The sequence below is a fragment of the Malaclemys terrapin genome, chromosome 8 (genome assembly GCF_027887155.1).
Source record: "Malaclemys terrapin pileata isolate rMalTer1 chromosome 8, rMalTer1.hap1, whole genome shotgun sequence".
NCBI lineage: Eukaryota > Metazoa > Chordata > Testudines > Emydidae > Malaclemys > Malaclemys terrapin.
Window position 1 is genome coordinate 45632744 of NC_071512.1, and position 19714 is coordinate 45652457.

Below are 19714 nucleotides of genomic sequence, written 5' to 3' on the forward strand. Positions count from 1 at the left end.
ATATAAAGAATACTACAGCTTGTGAGGAGGCAGGCAAGTTATAACCTGACTGATGCCACTGACATTATAATACTAGCAGAACTAGCTCCGTTGGTACAAGAGGGAAACTTCACTTCTGCATATATAAAAAAGGACACTTACTGTATAGCAATTTGAACCATAATTTGTATACCTTCAGCACCTCTTCTCCAGTTATCACAAAGCTCTTCATAAGCATTAATGAATTCACATGGGGCTGGACAGGACCGCGAAAAGTCATCAAGTCCAGCCCTGTGTGCTGTGGCAAGACCAAGTAAACCTAGACCATCCCTGATAAGTGTTTGTCCAACTGGTGTTTGTCCAACCAGTTCTTAAAAGCCTCCAATGATGGGGATTCCACTGCCTCCCTTGGAAGCCTATTTCAGAGCTTAACTTAAGGGCTGTTATAAAGAGGATGGTGAGCAATTGTCCTCCAAATCCACTGAAGGTAGGACAAGCAGTAATGGGCTTAATCTGCAGCAAGGGAGATTTCGGTCAGATATCAGGAAACACTTCCTAACTCTAAGGATAACTCAGTATTGGAACAGGTTACCAAGGGAGGTTGTGGAATCTCCATCGATGGAGGTTCTTAAGAACAGGTTGGACAAACACCTGTCAGGGAGTCTCTAGGTTTACTCGGTCCTGCCTCAGTGCAGGGGGGCTGAAATAAATGACTTCTTGAGGTCCCATGCAGCCCGACACGGCTATGGTTAATCCAAAGAGAAGTTTGCTGGACAACAGTGGCACAGATTGAGAAAACTTACTCTTTAGAAAAGTTATGCTCCTTCTCTAATCCCCTTTTTGTTTGATCCAGTTATGAAAGAAGCTGCAATTTAAAGGGCAATCCTTACTTCATAGGCCTCAGTCTAGGATTTCATGCAGACTGCCTTTGTCCAGATGGACAATGACCAGCTTCATCTGCACATCAGGGTTTGCTATCTCTTGCCATTAAAGCTCTCTGCTGTGTTCAACAACTGAGCAGGGGTCTCTTGGGGTTTTGCTCCTGGCTTGTTGCTTACAGAAGAGTTTAATTGTGATCACCCCAGTTCAGTGCTCTGGGTCTCCAGCATTACCCTAATCACTTCTCTAGTTCTCCTGGGATCTATCCTGGCATTTCAACAGTTTAATGACTAGAGGGATATAGACATGTGGATTGTCTCCAGTATCAAATGTATAAAGATTCCAAAACAATCAATCAGTTGTCTTTGCTTCTGGTAAGAACAGCCTTCCATACTTTGTACGTTAGATGCTGATAAAGAGCTGTAACCCACTGGAGCACCCCAGTGGTGTTTTATCATCTCTCCCTCTCTAATACTGCAGCAGGATTCTCTTAAACTTACTTCAAAAGCTCACAGTCCCAGTGTGACCCTGTACTCTCAAACTCATATTGACTAACTGGTGAAGGTGTCATGCCATTGTCAGAGTCAGCTGCTGTTTATGATTCACACCATCCCTACCAGGATGCTGAGACTGAGCAGTCGGATTCAAATCCTAGTTCATTTTCCTTTTAGGAACCATTTTGAAGCCTAATCTCTAGTTTCCAGTGGAAGCTTGTGCACATTAAACAGACATTTCAAAGTTTTCTATAATGCTGTATGTCTATAGGGCACTTCTGCGGTGAGACTATCTCCCAGCTCATGACAATTGGCAATGTTTGCTAGAGCGACCCATGAATAGAACAGCAGTAATTGCTGGAGACCAATATTTAGTTGTATTGGTAGAACTCTGGGGATAGAGGACTGGAAGAGCTGGGGTTATTGCAAGTCAGGATTGAAATGCATTCACAAGAGCTCAGAGGAGAAGTTATTCATAGATTTTAAGGCAAGGATTATGATCTTAGTCTGACCCTCCTGCATAACAGGCCATAGACTTTCACATAGTAATTCCTGCCTCAGGCATGTAACTTCTGATTGAACTAGAACAGATCTCTCAGAAAGGAGACATCCAATCTTGATTTAAGATTTCAAGTGATACAGAAGCTACCACATCCCTCGGTAAGTTGTTCCAATAGTTCACTAGCCTCACTCAAACATTTGCACTTTATTTCTAGTCTGAACTTGTCTGGCTTCCCACTTCCAGATACAGAATTGTGTTCTGCCTTGTCTTGTGGATTAGAGTCTTCTCTTATATAAACCTTCTCTGCTTGTAGGGACTTCCAGAAGATGACCAAAGCACCTTTAGTCTTCTCTTTGATAAGCTAAGTAGATTGAACTTCAAAGCTCACTAAAAAGCACGTTTTCCCAGACCTGAAATCACTCGTGGCTCTTTTCTAAACCCTGTCCAATATTTCCACATCTTTTTTGAAGTGTTGATACTAGCACTGTGCACAATATTCCAGTAATGGTCTCACTATAGTCCAATACAGACTTAATACCACATCCCTACTCACACTCATTTTCCAACTTGCACAGCTAAGGAGAATGTCAGCTCTCTTGACCAGGCACCACATTGGGAGTGCATGGTCGTGGTTGATAACCACCTGAACCTTTTCTCAGTCTATCCCACAGGTCTCAGTGATTGCTGACTGTTCTCTGAGGGCATTATTTGGTTCCCATATACATTAGGAAACTCCCTCCTGTCTAACTCCTAGTTTGAAGTAATTTTATGCCGTAAGAATGATTAGGATGCCATGAACACTGGACTATGCCAAGACTGATTAAGGCAGCATTAAGGAAGTGACTAATATAAAGCCATACTCCAGACTCATTTCCATATGGTGGAGGCAGAGCCTTGGCTTCAAAGTATAACAATCAACCATTTGAAGAACGAAAAGAAAACGTGAGGGATAGACAGGGCAGAGCTGAGCCAGCCGAGTCATATCCTCTAATAAAATTACAAATATCTGCACTCAGATCAAAATACTGAGCCCACTGATCAGGTGTGGGAGAGAGTCAAAACCAACCAACCAAAAAACTACAAGCAGCAAAGATTTCTGAGACCCAGAACCTGGGGTGGAGGTAGAGTAGTGATGAAAAGGTGTAGCCTGGCCAATTGTTTAACTACACTGACAGTTTGTTCTTAATGTTCAAGAGACCAAATTTAGCCACATTTATTGTATTGTATACACATACCTATTAGTGTGGTGTATACTACACCTCCATATGTATTGGCGAACGAGAGTATGTCTGTCAGTCAATGGCTTTATTCCATTAGTGTGCTTATGTTACAAAGCAAGACCAACCCTTCTGCATACTAATAATACAGGCAGTTATCCGGGGCTCCCTCCCTCCCTGCTGCCACCTCTTCATCCCCAGCATACCTTACTCCAGGCGAGATGGTCACTCACATCATCAATAGAGAGGGCTATCATTTTAACATTGCGCTTTCTGAACTCAGGGGCCAGCTTTGCTGCTCGACCCAGCTCAGTGGTGCAGACTGGAGTGAAGTCACGGGGATGAGAGAAGAGGATGCCCCATCTGAAAGGGAACAGAATGGAAGACAACAACAGAATGAGCCCAGATTCTGATTAGGAATCTGCTAGACACACAGAGAAATACCCAGCTGCAGATGGTATTTTAAGCTTGCTAGCCTCAGGAATTAAATGTGCTGTTCATCTCCTCATCAGGTGAGCACGGAATTCTTTTAAGAGATCCTCCTTGTGTCTCCGTCATTGTAAGAGGCTGAGGTGAAGCAAATCTTGCAGAAGGAGCCTTCAGGCTTTTAGAACTCTTCTCCCCAATCCTCACTATTCATGCTCATCTCCCTGTTTTGCCTCTCCACATTACCTTAATGATGCCCACAATTCACATGTCACTGTATCAAAAGATAATACGGTAACTAAAAAACTTTAAAGTGATTTGTCTCCAGTGGCTGCCACCTCCGCTCCCATCCTCCAGGACAAATATTGCTGCATTTCTTTGTCAAGTAGAATCACCATAGAGTTAATGCCAGTGTATACAGTATACACTAGCCCTTTTTAGTGCCACTGGAACAAGACTCTGCTACTAAGTCTCCTGAATTAACATCCTGAAAGGGTCACTGATATTTTACAACCTCAATTACCACCTTATATGCAGTTTTCATCTAGGTCATCACTTCTAGATGGGGACACCCCTTCAAAATAAGGTGATGGTCTTGTCCTGGCCTGGTTTGTTATATTGAACCTCAGAATATTAGTAGTTAGCAGCTGATGTGCTGTAATAGCCCTAGGTTCTGGTGTGATAAATAATACCTAGCTCTTATATAGTGCTTTTTGTCAGTAGATATTAAAGTGCTTTATAAAGGTTGTCAGTATTCCTGAACCTCTTTTATAAACTGAGGCAGGCAGAGGGGACAGGTGAGCATGGGCAAGTCATATCAGGTCAGTGGCAGAGTTGGAGGGGAGTGGGGAATCTCCTGCATCACAGTCTAGTGCTCTATCCACCAGGCCACATCAACTCCCCATTGATGAGCTGGGGAAGGACAGTTAAAAAAAAAAATGGGGAAACAGCCCACATACGCACAATTACAAAGAGTCTTCACAGATGAAGAAATTTCTATAAGTATGACTCAATACTAAAATTCATTTGCAAATTCAACACCATTAATCTGGGCTTGAATAGGGACTGGGAGTGGCTGGCTCATTACAGAAGCAGCTTTTCCTCTCCTGGAATTGACACCTCCTCATCTATTATTGGGAGTGGACTACATCCACCCTGATTGAATTGGCCCTGTCAACACTGGTTCTCCACTTGTGAAGTAACTCCCTGCTCTCCATGTGTCAGTATATAATGCCTGCATCTGTAACTTTCACTCTATGCATCCGAAGAAGTGAGGTTTTTACTCACGAAAGCTTATGCCCAAATAAATCTGTTAGTCTTTAAGGTACCACCAGACTCCTTGTTGTTTCCTTTTAGGGCTGTCTCATGATTAATCACACTGTTAAACAATCATAGAATACCATCTATCACTATTTTTGGATGTTTTCTACATTTTCAAATATGTTGATTTCAATTACAACACAGAATACAAAGTGTACAGTGCTCACTTTATTTTTGATTAAAAGTATTTGCACTGTAAAAAAAAAATAGTATTTTTCAATTCACCTAATACAAGTACTGTAGTGCAATAACTTTATCATGAAAGTGCAACTTACAAATGTAGAATTATGTACAAAAAACTGCACTCAAACAATGTAAACTTTTAGATCCTACAAGTCCACTCAGTCCTACTTCTTTTTCAGCCAATCACTCAGACAAACAAGTTTGTTTACATTTGCAGGAGATAATGCTGCCTGCTTCTTATTTACGTCACTTGAAAGTGAAAATAGGTGTACTCATGGTACTGTTGTAGCCGGCGTTGCAAGATATATACGTGCCAGATGCGCTAAAGATTCATATGTCCCTTCATGCTTCAACCACCATTCCAGGTGACATGCGTCCATGCAGATGAGGGGTTCTGCTCAATAACGATCCAGAGCAATGCTGACTGACGCATGTTCATTTTCATCATCATGAGTCAGATGCCACCAGCAGAAGGTTGATTTTCTTTTTTGGTGGTTTGGGTTCTGTAGTTTCTGCATCAGAGTGTTTCTCTTTTAAGACTTCTGAAAGCATGTTCCACGCCTCGTCCCTCTCAGATTCTTAAATCTTGGGTTGAGTGCTGTAGCTATCTTTAGAAATTTCACATTGCTACTTTCTTTGTGTTTTGTCAAATCTGCAGTGAAAGTGTTCGTAAAATGAACAACATGTGCTGGGTCATCATCCGAGACTACTATAACATGAAATATATGGCAGAATGCAGGTAAAACACAGAACAGGGGACACTGAACTCCTTGTGGTAGAATTGTGTTATAAATTTAATTAATGCATTTTTTTAAATGAACATCATCAGCATGGAAGCATGTCCTCTGGAATGGTGGCCGAAGCATGAAGGGGCATACAAACGTTTAGCCTATCTGGCACGTAAATATCTTGCAATGCCAGCTACAAAAGTGCCATTCAAATGCCTGTTCTCACTTTGTGGTGACACTGTAAATAAGGAGAGGGGCAGCATTATCTTCTGTAAATGTAAACAAACTTGTTTGTCTGAGCAATTGTCTGAACAAGAAGTAAGACTGAGTGGACTTGTAGGCTCTGAAGTTTTACATTGTTTTGTTTTTGAGTTTTTATGTAACAAAAATAAATCTACATTTGTAAGTTGCACTTTCATGACAAAGATTGCACTACAGTACCTGTATGAGGTGAACTGAAAAATACTATTTCTTATTTATCATTTTACAGTGCAAATATTTATAATAAAAATATATACATTTTGATTTCAATTACAACATAGAACACAATATACATGAAAATGTAGAAAAACAGCCAAATTAATTTTTGAGTTAATCGCGTGAGTTAACTGCAATTAATCAACAGCCCTACTTCCTTTGCTTATTTAGCTAACTGAGTGGTGCAGAATGAACTACGCTCAAATAGTTTGTAGTTCAGTACAGATACTTGCAAAGGTCAAATGCTGAACTGGGTGTACAGAGGGTAACAGGCTGAGGATTATGAAAACCCATGACTGTGCTTAGAAACCTAGCAATGGATTTTGAAGAGTGGTGCACTTACAGGAATCTGATTTTATGGACATTCCCTTCTCTGGCACACACACAGACAAGCTGGGGCTCCTGGCCAGTGTCTTGACCCTCAATAACTATTTTTTTTTAAATAGAGGGATTTTTAGATTCAACTGCATCCAAAAGTCACCATCCTAAACAGCCAAAGGAGGCCAGTATACTTACTGCTTCTGCTGCCACAGCAAACCTCAGTCTGTTCCATCCCCAAGTTCAGACAAAGGCCAGGTAAATTATTCTGATATGCAAATGTGAACCCTAGTCCCAGACGGATCTGGATTTTTTTAAATTAACTCCCCCCACTACTTTGCGCATAAACTTTGTGTGCTTCATTTCCACCAGCACCGCCTACCTATAACATGGGATAATGGTCTTATCCCTCCTTTGTAGAGTGCTTTGAAATATACTAAGCATTGCTAAGATAAGTATAATTTATAGATTGGGCTTGGAATGGAATCAATTCACTCCACCATTGCTAATCTTGGCATAAAAACTGCAACCCAAGTTTACAGAAAACTTTGCACCTCAACGATGCCTTCCATGCAAGGATCTCAAAGCGCTTGTCTACACTTGAAATGCTACATCAATACAGCTGTGCTGCTGTAGCACTTCAGTGTAGACACTACCTCCGTAGACGTAGGCCTCCCCAAGAGGCAGTAGCTAGGTCAACAGAAGAATTCTTTCAACAACCTAGTGCTGTCTACCTGGGGATTTCGGTTGGTGTAACACCACCGCTCAGGGGTGTAGATTTCTCACACCGTTGACCGATGTAGTTAAACCAACCTAATATTCTAGTATAGACTAGGCCAAAATACTGCAAATACAATAATGAACTGAGATCATATCGCTAAGAGGGAGCACCCATGTCACAGATAAGGAAACTGAGGCTCTGGGAAGTCAAGTCACAGGAAGGGTACGATAGACGAGAACCCAGTTTGATCCCCAGTATCCTGTTATGAGTGCTAGAGCAGTGGTGCCTAATCTGTGACCCTGTAGGGCAACTGTGATAAGCAGAACATGTGTTTAATTATGAATGGAAAGCAAATACCCTTAGCTGTGCCCTGAGGCCTCTGCATCATCAGTCCTGCTGCTACCTGAGGGAAATGGGTGCAGGAGCAGTGCCAGGAACATTCCCATAATCCTGTCCCTCCCGTTGGCTGTCTGCTGCCCTTTTGAAATAATATATTTGGCCCTCAGGTGGCAAGCTTTGGGCACTATGGTGACAGACTGTTTCCTCATGGCATACATGAACACAGACCATTTCAAAACCATCCCCTTCTGCAGGGCTGAGTTTTGTGCTGCCATCAGACTCCACTAAGGGCCCAGCAGCAGTCCAGTGACACTCATGATCACAGGTTTCAGAGTAGCAGCCGTGTTAGTCTGTATCCGCAAAAAGAACAGGAGTACTTGTGGCACCTTAGAGACTAACAGATTTATTAGAGCATAAGCTTTCGTGGACTACAGCCCACTTCTTCGGATGCATATAGAATGGAACATATATTGAGGAGATATATATACACACATACAGAGAGCATAAACAGGTGGGAGTCATGATCACAGTGGCTTCTCCAGCTCAAATCAAGTCACGTAATGGTGGCACTGCCCCAGCACGGAGATTTCAGCTTTTTACTATCCTTACTTCCTTCACTACCAAATCTAACGCGTTTCCTTCCATTCCCCCATTCAGTGCTCCTGACAGCCAGCACCATGTGAACTGCCTCCAGCAGCATACATCCTCTATTTATTCTCTTAAATCTTCCTTAATTTCATGCCACCAGATTATCTTAGAAAATTATTGCCTTTTAATGCCCTATGAGGAAATTGCTGTCATCCCAGACCTATAAAATGCATTTGAAATGACTGTTACTATAATTTCAGATGAACAAACATTGGACAATGGATATTGAACAAACTGGCACAGCAACTTTTTTCTTATTTCAGTCACATTGCTTTGGGGGCTGAGATTGTTCTATACATAGCGTGAAAGTTAATATTCTTTTATAATTCCCCCTTGGGGAAATAGGGTATAAAAATGCAGATTTGTTTCCAAGTTCCACTGTCTGATCTGTTTGCCTTTTTTGTTATTTAATGAGTAATCTGACATGAAATATTAGAGCTTGTTTACACAAGGTCAGAAATGACTCAGCTGTTTCAAAGCCTAAATGGGATCCTGTTCTTTCCAAATCCCACTCTGGTTCATACCAGTAAGTGTTATCCTCGGGTACTGAGCGACTGACCTGATAACACATATTCTGGCAATGTGGGCTGAGCACTTTGTATTTCACATTACACCATGCTCCCTATTAGTGTTACAGAAGATGCATGATCTTTAGACTGAATAGTAACATTGTTATCTAAATCCTCAGTCCCCTTTTAACTACTGTATTTGCTGTGTTGCATTGGTGAGCAACAGACAGTCTAGATCAGGGGTGGGGAAACTTTTTGGCCCGAGGGCCACATTGGGGTTGCAAAACTGTATGGAGGGCCGGGTAGGGAAGGCTGTGCCTCCCCAAACAGCCTGGCTCCCACCCCTATCTGCCCCCTCCGACTTCCCGCCCCCTAACTGCCCCCCTCAGAACCGTCGACCTATCCAACCCCGCCCTGCTCCTTATCCCCTAACCGCCCCCCAGGACCCCATCCACTATCCAATCCCTGACTGCCCCGACCCCAATCCAAACCCCTGCCAAATTCCCCGGGACTCCCACACTTATGCAACCCCCGTTCCCCGCCCCCTGACCCATCCAACTGCCCCCTGCTCCCCTGACTGCCCTCTGGGACCCCCTGCCCCTTATCCAACCTCCCCCCCCCGGCCTCCTTATCATGCCGCTCAGAGCAGCATGTCTGGCAGCCGTGTCCCCTGGCCGGAGCTAGACATGCTGCCGCTCTGCTCTGAAGGAGCACGCCACTCTGCTGCCCAGAGCGCTGCCCGCACAGCAGCGTAGCTGCAGGGGAGGGCGGACAGCAGGGGAAGGGCTGGGGGCTAGCCTCCCTAGCCAGGAACTCAAGAGCCAGGCAGGACAGTCCCACGGGCTGTAGTTTGCCCACCCCGGTCTAGATCCTATGCAGACTTACCAGGAAGGTACATTATGCATTGAGCTGTAGATTGCGAAAAAACAAAATACTGCCCTGTCTTACTATGGAAATACCTATTTCAAACTTCAAGGGATGGCCAGACAGCTTAGTCCCAACATTTAAGATTTGTAAGAAATTTTATAGAAACTAATAGAAGTGCCTTCAGAAAGTTAAAAGCTTCATTGAAAAATTTTGTTTTACTTTAAACATTCTGCTGTAGTGATTGGAAATCAAAACCTCGCTAGAACTGCCTTATGCTACAGCAGGAGGACCAGAAACTGAAAATGGCAGTTTTTTTAAAATTCTGAGTTCTGTCAGAAAATATATTACATATTGCAGCTGCATTTAAAGGGCATAGGGACAACTGTGACCAGAAGTCACAAACTTTACCCATGATGATATGAAGTCTGTGGATCTGCCCACACTACAAATAAAACATTCAGGGTCCCAGAGTGTCACAAAGCACTGTGCAAGCATTAATGAACTAAGCTTCATTTACCCCAATGGACAAACTCAGGTACGGAATAGTAAGTGGCAGGACTGAAGCTGCTAGTCTCAGAATCTCTGCACTGCTGCTCACGTATTTAATGTATGTAGCTTATCTCCAAAAGATGTGGTGAAGTCAGAGCATCACTCCAAAAACTGGGGTGAAACCCTGCCCCATTAAACTAAATGGTAAGATTCCCATTGACTTCAAGTGAAACATGAAGAAAAACCCAACATTGCTCTGAGTTGTTCAATGTAACAGTTATAGAGGAGAATCAGACTAATTTGTGACACTGGGGTGCAACAAATTTACCTACACCATGAACTCAAGGAGAAAAGCCTATACAGAAATAGAATGAAAAGCCAGGTCATGAGTCAAATGTTGCTCTCAGTGACACTTCTTTAAATCTGGAATGACACCATTGAATCAGTTATTCTAGATCGGGGTAGGCAAACTATGGCCCGGAGATCTGGCCCGCAGGATTGCCACCCCTGTGGCACCATGGGGCTAAGGCAGGCTCCCTGCCTGCCCTGGCCCTATGCCACTCCTGGAAGCAGCTAGCACCATGGCACCTAGGGGAGTGTGGGGGCAGAGGGCTCCACGTCCCCACGGCACCTAGGGGAGTGTGGGGGCAGAGGGCTCCAAATGTTGCCCTTGCCTGCAGGCACTGCCCCCATTGGCCGGGAACAGGGGACCATGGCCAATGGGAGCTTTGAGGAAAGTACCTGCAGGTGAGGGCAGCACGCGGAGCCCCCTGCTTCCTCCCACCCCCAGGGGCCGCAGGGATGTTGTGCCAGCTGCTTCTGAGAGGAGCACAGGACCAGGGCAGGCAGGGAGCCTGCCTTGGTCCCGCGGCGCGGCGCTGCCACCCTGGAGCCGCTCAAGGTAAGTGGTGCCAGGCCAGAGCCCACACCCCATCCCCCTGCCACACCCCTCCTGCATCCCAACTTTGAGCCCCCTCCTGCACCTCAACTCCCTGCCTTGAGCTCCCTCCCACGCTCTGCACCCCTCCCTACACCCCAAGCCCCTGCTCTGAGCCCCTCTGCACTCCCTCCTGCACCCTAACCCCCTGTCCTGAGCCCCTTCGTAAACCCTGCACCCCTCCTGTGTCCCAACACCTTGCCCTGAGCCTCTTCCTGCACACCGCACCCCCTCCCACCCGCTGCCCCAGCCCTACTTTCATGGCCCTGCATGCAATTTTCCTACCCAGATGTGGCCCTTGGGCCAACAAGTTTGCCCACCCCTATTCTAGATCAACACTGGTATAAGCAAGAACAGAACTGGGCCCAAGGCATGTGGAATTTTGGTTGATACTTTAAAGGTTATGCCAGCAATAGCCCAACTGTAGACACAGGGACACTAGTATAAGCTATACTGGCATACTCCCCTTTCTGGTATAGGCAAGGCTTGTGTGTGGGTGTGGGGAGACAACAGTGCGAGGAATGCATGGGGGGAGGGGAGAGGAGAGCTGGGCAAAAAGAGAACAGGTTTGGGGGATGTGGAGTCAGGAATACAATTATTCCAAGTTTCTTAATGTGCCTGATATCATTTGTGCAGAGGACAAAACCCAGCCCTCCAGCTAACCCCACTGTCAGCCATTATCCCCTACCCTCCATTGAGAAAAAGAACCCAGCCACTTCTCCCCCCTCACTTCCTAGCCCTATAGCCCACCAGAGAGAAGGAAAGAGGAATCCCCCAGGCCCCTTAACCCTATAGCTCCACCCAGAGAGAGAAGGAAGAGAAGCCCCCACGCCTATAGCCCTCTGAGAGAAAGAAGAGAAGCCAGCCGCCCCCCGCCAAGAGCTGGCAACCCAGCCCACCCCCGCAGACCCCGAACTCCGCCCCCCAACGGTGGGGGTCCCTGTCCCCTACCCCGGGCCCGCGGGCGGGCAGGAGCCCGGGGTCCCCCAGCCTGCGCTACTCACGAGTCTCCTAGGAAATCGTGGAAGCGGATGCGGCCGTGCGTGGTGTCCGCCTCGAAGTTGGGGGCCTCGTCCCCCAGCAGCAGTCCCGGCATGGCTAATGGCCTGACTCCTCGCGGGCGACGTGCCGGAACGGCGGCGACAGCTACTGATACAACCTCCGCAGGGGGCGGGGCTGCCATGATTTGTGCCTGGCCAATCAGGAGAAAGGCACGGATAGCGCCCTGCAGGGTGCGCAGCTAGTGGCTAGAGCAGCGGCCTGGGAGCCAGGACGACTGGGTTCCAGTCCTGGCTTGGTCCCTGGCGTGACCTCGGGCAAGTCACTTCACTCTGTGTGTTTAGAGTGCAAGCCCTCGAAACAGGGGCTGTCTCTTGTCATGTGTTGGGGTAGCATCTAGCCCCCAGTGGTCCCCAACATTTTCTATCACGCCCCCCCACCATAATGGAACCTGTCTGCACCCCCCCACCCCGGAACCTCAACTGGAAGCTTGGAGCTGAGGCCGAGGGTTGGGAGAGAGCCACGGCTGGAGCCCAAGCTGCAGCTGGGAGGGGCAGGGCCGGGGGCAGAGTGGCACCCAGAGTGCTGGATAGCACTCCTTCCCGCCCTCCGTGGTGGCTGGTCTGGACCCTTCTGTGCGCCCCCCAATGTTCCTCCACACCTTCCAGTTTGGGAACCACTGAACTAGCTCTTGGTTAGAGCTTCTAGGTCACTACCCATAATACAAATAGGAATCATACCAATAACATGCAAACATCACTTCCATAACCCAGTTCTCACACATTAAGGAAATAATTTAACACTATTTTAAAGATAGAACAATTAATTATTGGAGAAAATAGCAACTAACCTTTATTAAGACAGTATGAGGATAAGCAAGCAACATAAAAAAGAATAATAAAAAAGCAGCATTTTATAAAAACATACTCTGTTAATACAACTTTTTGTATCAGCTTCTCTGAGAAAAGTTCTTAGGAGAGTATTATTGTCCAGAGGTGTGGCTGTCTGCACAAGGAAAAATGTTGCCCCTTAAACGTATAATGTACTGGTGGCTAGAAAAGTATTTGCAGGATCAGAGCCCAAGCATGTGTGTAATTTTACTCATATGAGCAGGCCATTGCAGAAAAGTGTGTAAAGTTATGTGTGTGTCTTTAGAACATAAGAATAGCCACAGGAGTGGATCAGACCAGTGAATAGCCCAGTATACAGTTGCTGATAGTGGCCAGTGCCAGATGCTTCAGAGGAAATAAAAAGAATAGCGCAGTTTCAAGTGATACATCCCTTGTCATTCAGTCCCAGCTTCTGGTAGCTGGAAGTTTAGGGACCCCCAGAGGATAGTTATCTCCCTGACAATCTTGGATAACAGCCATTGATGGCCCTATCCTCCAAGAACTTATCTAATTCTTTTTTTGAATCCAGTTATACTTTTGGCCTTCACAACACCCCATGGCAATGAGTTCCACAGGTTGACTGTGCATTGTGTGAACTATTTCCTTTTATTTTAAACCTGCTGCCTATTGATTTCATTGAGTGACCCCTAGTTCTTGTGTTATGTAGGAGATAAATAACACTTCCTTATTCACTTTCTCCTCACCATTCATGATTTTATAGATTTCTCTCATATCCCCTCTTAGGTCTCTCTTGTAAACTGAACAGCCTGGTCTTTTTAATCTCTCCTCATATGGAAACTCGTACATACCTCTAATCACTTTTGTTGCCCTTCTCTGTACCTTTCCCAATTCTAATATATCTTTTTTCAGCTGGGGTGACCAGAACTTCATGCAATATTCAACGTATGGCCATACCATGCATTTATATAGTGGCATAATGATATTTTCTGTTTTATTAGCTATCCCTTTCCTAATGGTTCTTAATACTGTTAGCTTTTTTAGCTGCTGCAGAACATTGAGCAGATGTTTCCAGAGAACTATCCACAATGACTCCCAAAATTTTTCTTGAGTGTTACAGCTAATTTAGACCCCATCCTATCATATGTATAGTGAGGATTATTTGCAGGATTGGGGCCAAAATTTAGAAAAATACAGACTTTAGATTGAAGAGAATTTATGTAAAACGACAAAGGGCTAAATCTAGCCAGCTGCTGAGCACTGAAATCAGGATTTGGGCCCAAGACTGTTTAAGTATACCCTGGATCATTGTAACAATTGTCTTTTAAACCATATCTTGCATTCTGCAGCTTCTGAATCTGCACTGGGATTCAAATAAATACCTCATGTGGGCTAAATCCATCCTATGTGGTGGATGATTTACTCTGACCTAAAATGAAGATTTCTGGGAAGGACTATTTCACACACGGTGAATCCATGAGCCTACTCAGGGCACCCATGTGGGTGTCCAATAAGCCTGTAGTGCACACCAGCCGCACCTTCTGTGCCCATGAGGCTGTGCTGTGAGAGACCTCCTCAACCTTCTCTCCACAAGCAGTGCACATGGTCCCTCTCTCCCGAAGCACTGGGGTGGGTGTATAACCCTGACCCCTCAAATTTTCCCTTGTGATTTTATAGGGATAGTCCCGATATTTGAGGCTTTTTCTTATATAGGCACCTATTATCCCCCACCCCCATCCTGATTTTTCACACTTGCTATCTGATCACCCTACCCACCCCCTGGTTGCTGCTTCTTGACTCACACAAAGCTGATCCCCTGTGACCACCTCTATCTTCCCCTGCCAGGGCAAGCCCTGCATGATACTGATCCCCCCGGCCCACCCCGCAGCGCTGATTGCTGGCGCGCCCCCACCTCTCCCTCCTGGCGCCTGGGGAACGGAAGCACCTGACAGTGACACACTCCTCCTCCCTCTCGACCACCACTGGAGAGTGACGTCATGTGACCGGCCCTGGGCTCCACTAGAAGAAGCGGCGCGGCCGGGAGTTGTGAAACAAGCAAGCAGCGGAGGTGGGCGGGGAAAGACGAGACAAGACACGCGCTAGTGCACAAGTTAGTTGATGCTGTGGTTACCGCGTACGGCTGGGTGCGCAAACGGCGCGGGAGGGCGGCCAGGCGCCGGGAGGGAGCTATGGCGACGTACGTGAGCGAGCTGGAGGTGGCCAAGAAGAACCTGAGCGAGGCGCTGGGCGAGAACGTGAAGCAGTGAGTGCGCCCCGCACGCCCAGTCCGGCTAGGCCCGTCGAGCCCCGGCCTCGATTTCTGCCCGGTCCCGGGGCCTGCCGGCTGGTAGAGGCCGCTCCTGGGCCGAGGGGCTCAGCCAGGAGCGTGTCCCAGTCGCTGGGCGCCCCGTGGCCTCGACTTTCCCTAGGGCACCAGGCAGCGCCCGGCCCCCAGGGGCTGAGTTCCTGGCCTGGTGGGGACCCCTGGGGCTCGGCCTAGGCCGCGGGAGGAGGGAGCGGAGAGCCTGGTCAGGTAATGGGTGTCCGCGGCTCCCCGCGCGGCCTGTGGGCCGGCGTTTAAGGGGAGCGGCGCCTGACAGGAGACCTAACCACGGGAACCAGCGTCACGGGGCTTAGTGGCGTCTCCGTCGCGGGCCATTTTGAAATCCCGACTGGCCGTTCGGGCTGTCAGAGCTGCCTGGGCACTGGCGTGGGGACGCTCTGCGGCCTGCGCTGGCGGGGGCTCGGGTTGGGGGATCACAGCGCTGCCTCACAGGCTATGACTTTATTTAGCTAAGCAGCGTGTTTTCGTGCGTTGACAGGAAGCGTGAGCTTTGCAGGCCCAGCTTAATAACCGTTCGTGTCCGTTTCACCCCGTGCTCGGGCCACTGGGGGCAGTAAGAGATCTGGGGAAGTGATGAAGTAGCGGCCTCTGTCTCTTCTCCCACAGCCTATCCAATTAAAACTCCGGATTTAGCAAGAAGCTGGCAAATGTAGCCGGAAGGGACCTGCTGACTCCTGCTGCATTCTGGTTTACTTTAAACATCCTGTTCCACCATGAGAAATTGTAGGCCCTCATTTTTAACACACATAGGGCTTAACTAGGTCATTTAAGGTCTGCCTGTTTAATTAACGATGCCTTCTTTCCCCTCTGCTTAAACTAAACAGCTAGTAAGCAAAATGAGAACTGGTTGTTCTCTCTTGGTCTTTTACTTACAGTAAATTTACAGATCTGCAAGGATTCTGTCTGAGTACAATGGACCAGTTAGTTCATGTGCCTTTGTCTATGCTAAACTTAGTTTTATATAATTGTTTCCCCATTCCCCTGTAATAAACTTAAATAACAAATTAGAGACTTCTGTTTATAAGCAGTATAATGGAAATTGAATTGGTCCAAATGGGTTCTCTCTCTGGTTCTTCCGCTGGGTTATTTTGACTCTGGTCAAGTCACTTCACATCTTTGTGCCTTTATTTTCCCATCACCAAAATGGTGAAAATGATATTTCCATCCCTTGTAAAGCACTCTGTGGGAGCTAGGTAGTATTATTAATGGCAGGCATAAACTCTGGATGTTAGTGCTGCAGTTTGCTTCTAACACATTTTTTATTAGATCACGGTGGTAGATAAGAATTTGTTGTAATAGTTCTTCAATGCTTTTACTACAGGGAAATACTGTCACTCAGAATGAATGACCATAATTACTAGTCTTCAGTTCAGTGACTTTCTGGTTCATGTTTGGTCTCAGAAGCTGGTGTTGCTTTAGTGCATGAAAGCTTGGACTATCAAAGGCGGAGCATATCGCAGATGAAGGACGTGTCTGATGGAGATTTTGAGAGAAAGTGTTAAACTTTCAAAGCTATAGTATGACCATTAACACCAGTATTAACCAGAAGCTGGCATGAGGTGTAGGTGTACATGTATGATCTAGAGAGCACAGAAGCACAGTTCTCACCATCTATCTGCAGATGCTCCATATTCTGTGCTTCTTGGCATGTTTTAAACCCTAATGCCATACCTTCTGCCTTCTCTAGATGCTAGAAGTGGGAAGGCAGCTTTCATCCCATGTCACAGGCACCTGACTTTGAAGGCAGGTGTCTGCTACTCTGAATCTCAGTTTTGGGGGGATCTTGCCTTATGGATCACTCCAGTGCTTGCCTCTGCTGTGAGTCAAACTGACCCAAGTCTTGTCAATTTCATTCTATTGCTGTTTTGGGATGCTATGAGCAGCATCACAGGTAGTAGACTGTCTGCAGACTCACTGTGACAACTTTCTATTATATATGTATATTTTCATAACCTCCACTTGTAAGAAGTGGGTTTCAGCCATCATGATTCTATTTTTAAGCATTTTATGACAGAGATCCGTGTCATTAGCTCAATTTTACAGAGTGGGAAACTGGGCCCAGACGAGTGAAGTGACTTGCTCATTCACCCAGCTGACCATTGGGAGAGCTGGGAATAGAACTAGATCTCCGGGGTCCCAGTCCAATGCACTGTGCCAATAAGCCACATTGTATCCCTTAGTTAGTGGAGCACAGCTGTTTCTCATCCCCTCTTGTCAGGGAAAGTTTCCTGTTCACCAGGGTTTTTCAAATCCTGTTGGTCTAACACTGGCCAATTCTATTATATATTCATTTGAGTCGATTGTTTACCTAATTGGGAGCACTTTCCCTTTTCCCTCAAATGTGCTTTTAAAGTTTACATCATTCACCACAGTGTTTTAGTTTGAATTGAGTATGGGAAGGAGAAATATTAAAAAAATTATTTGATCAAACTGTGACTGGGAGATATGATTACCTTAAGGACTCCATGCTTTTTGGCCCACCTCTCTGCTCATTTCCTGTCCACCACACTGCCTGGGATGAAACATGTGAAATGGGATGTACACTTCTCTGCAGTGTTTGCGCTGCAAAAAATCTATCAATTTAACAGAAGGATATAGGCAGAGAGTTGGGGGGAAGGATCTGGAAACAGCCCCAGGAAGTGTTATGTCTCCCCTCTCCTATGTGGATTAAAAAAGATACATTTGATTCAACAATATTTGAAAATGCAAATGTCTGCTTCTCCCCTCCCAATTTATGGTTGCTGAAACAGCATTAATTATCCCAGCATTCTCTGTGCTCATCAGCAGAGTCACAAAGTATAATTGCTGTCGTGGTGACTGGTGGCAAGGTGGCAGATCTGCTGAATCATTTAGGAACAGGAGTAGGGATCCATGAGGTTGTGGGAGGGGAAGTAAGGTGCTACAGATGCATGTTGTAATCTTTGTTGGACGTTGGAGGCCTACTCTGCTTCCCTCTGCATCTTTATCTGAGAGGAAAACAAAGGTTTGAAGCACCACTAGGACTCTAAAAAGTAAGTAAATGCCTATATTCCTCTGCTTTATATTTGGATAGAGCCAGCTGGCTTCCTCAGATTCTGTACTCCCTTCTTCCACCCCCTTCCTCCACTAACGAAATGTTTTGGCTCTCTCTTGGGATGTCTGAACAGCCCTTAAGACTAAGTTGATGTGACAGCAAGGTGGAAACCTTTCCTGGCCTTCAAAAAGCATGCATTCATTGACACAACCAATGTGACCTATATGCCTTTCTTAATGGAATATTTTATTATCCTGAACAAATGTACCGTCTGCTATTAAATCCATTTGTTGTCCCTGCTGGAGTCAAATCTGCTGGCTGTGGTCCAGATTTATTACTAAGTTTCTGGCACCCAGCCAGATTTACAAACAGCAGGGCTGTAGATTTCTAAATTGCCTGAGTGTTTTCGACAATTTCAGCATTGAAGGTTAAAACCTGTATGTTGGGTAAAGTCTTGTGAATTTTAAATGCCTTCTCTTTTAAGAGAGCCACCATTCCAGTGACTGAGAAACTTTAAAGAAATATAGAAACTAGTGGAGGTATCTGTCAAGGAATGTGTATAGAGAATGCCCACAGATGTTAAGAGCTCTTGGTGCTATAGCTAAGTATTATTAAGATCCTAAGTAAAATATAAACTCTGATCCCAAATATGGGACAAATTGCCTTCCTAATGGCACATGCTACTCTCACCTCCTAGTATTCTTGGACTACAGTTGTATGACTGTTATATTCAGCAGTAGCATGTTAATATATAGGAGTCTTTGTATTAATGTAAAAAGCAACAGAGTCCCGTGGCACCTTTAAGACTAACAGATGTATTGGAGCATAAGCTTTCTCGGGTGAATACCCACTTTCTCAGATGCACGAAAGCTTATGCTCCAATACATGTTAGTCTTAAAGGTGCCACAGGACTCAGTCTGGATCTGTAAAAAGCAACAAACATGGCTACCCCTCTGATACTTGTATTAATCTAGTGGTCTCCAAACTGGGATTTGTGAAATGTTACAGAGGGTTCTCGGGGGAGGGAAACTCCCTAACAGTGGAAAGAGCTGTCCCTGGGCAGCATGGGGCCAGCAGCCCGGAGCCCCTGTACTTCTAAGAGCTAAGCAGATCAAAGCAAGCACATCTGTCACACTGAGGAGATTGAAACTTCAAGACTCCTTATAAGGAATGGAAAGGGAGGTGGATATTTTTTGCTGTTTTTAAAATTAAATAAGCAGCTAGTATTGTTTTTAAAATTATTTTGAAGAACAAGTTTAAGTTTTGTTGTAATGTATGTTTGCCTGGACTGCTCAAGACCAGAATGCTTGTGTAGTAGGAACTCTTTGGATTGGCTTTTTAAATACCTTCATGCTGTTTCACATCTGATACTCCTTGATGAAACATGGGAGCCGTGTCTTATAACATGCTTATTCAAAGTGATACAAGCTACAAAAGTGAGATGGTGGAAGAGTGTTGTAGTTTTCATAATGTAATA

At 45.6% G+C, this 19714-nt stretch overlaps 2 protein-coding genes across 2 annotated transcripts in view; one reads left to right on the forward strand and one right to left on the reverse strand.

The window, feature by feature from the left end:
- PRDX6 (peroxiredoxin 6) overlaps positions 1–12182 on the reverse strand; it is a 32776-nt gene extending 20594 nt beyond the window's left edge. The window contains exons 1-2 of the mRNA XM_054037851.1: positions 12038–12182; positions 3278–3434 (exon numbers count right to left, since the gene is read on the reverse strand). Of these exons, the coding sequence (XP_053893826.1) occupies positions 3278–3434; positions 12038–12129 (249 nt within the window). The 5' untranslated portion in view covers positions 12130–12182. The remainder of the gene's footprint in view (positions 1–3277; positions 3435–12037) is intronic.
- Positions 12183–14996: 2814 nt separating this feature from the next.
- TADA1 (transcriptional adaptor 1) overlaps positions 14997–19714 on the forward strand; it is a 42277-nt gene continuing 37559 nt past the window's right edge. The window contains exon 1 of the mRNA XM_054037298.1: positions 14997–15143. Within this exon, the coding sequence (XP_053893273.1) occupies positions 15070–15143 (74 nt within the window). The 5' untranslated portion in view covers positions 14997–15069. The remainder of the gene's footprint in view (positions 15144–19714) is intronic.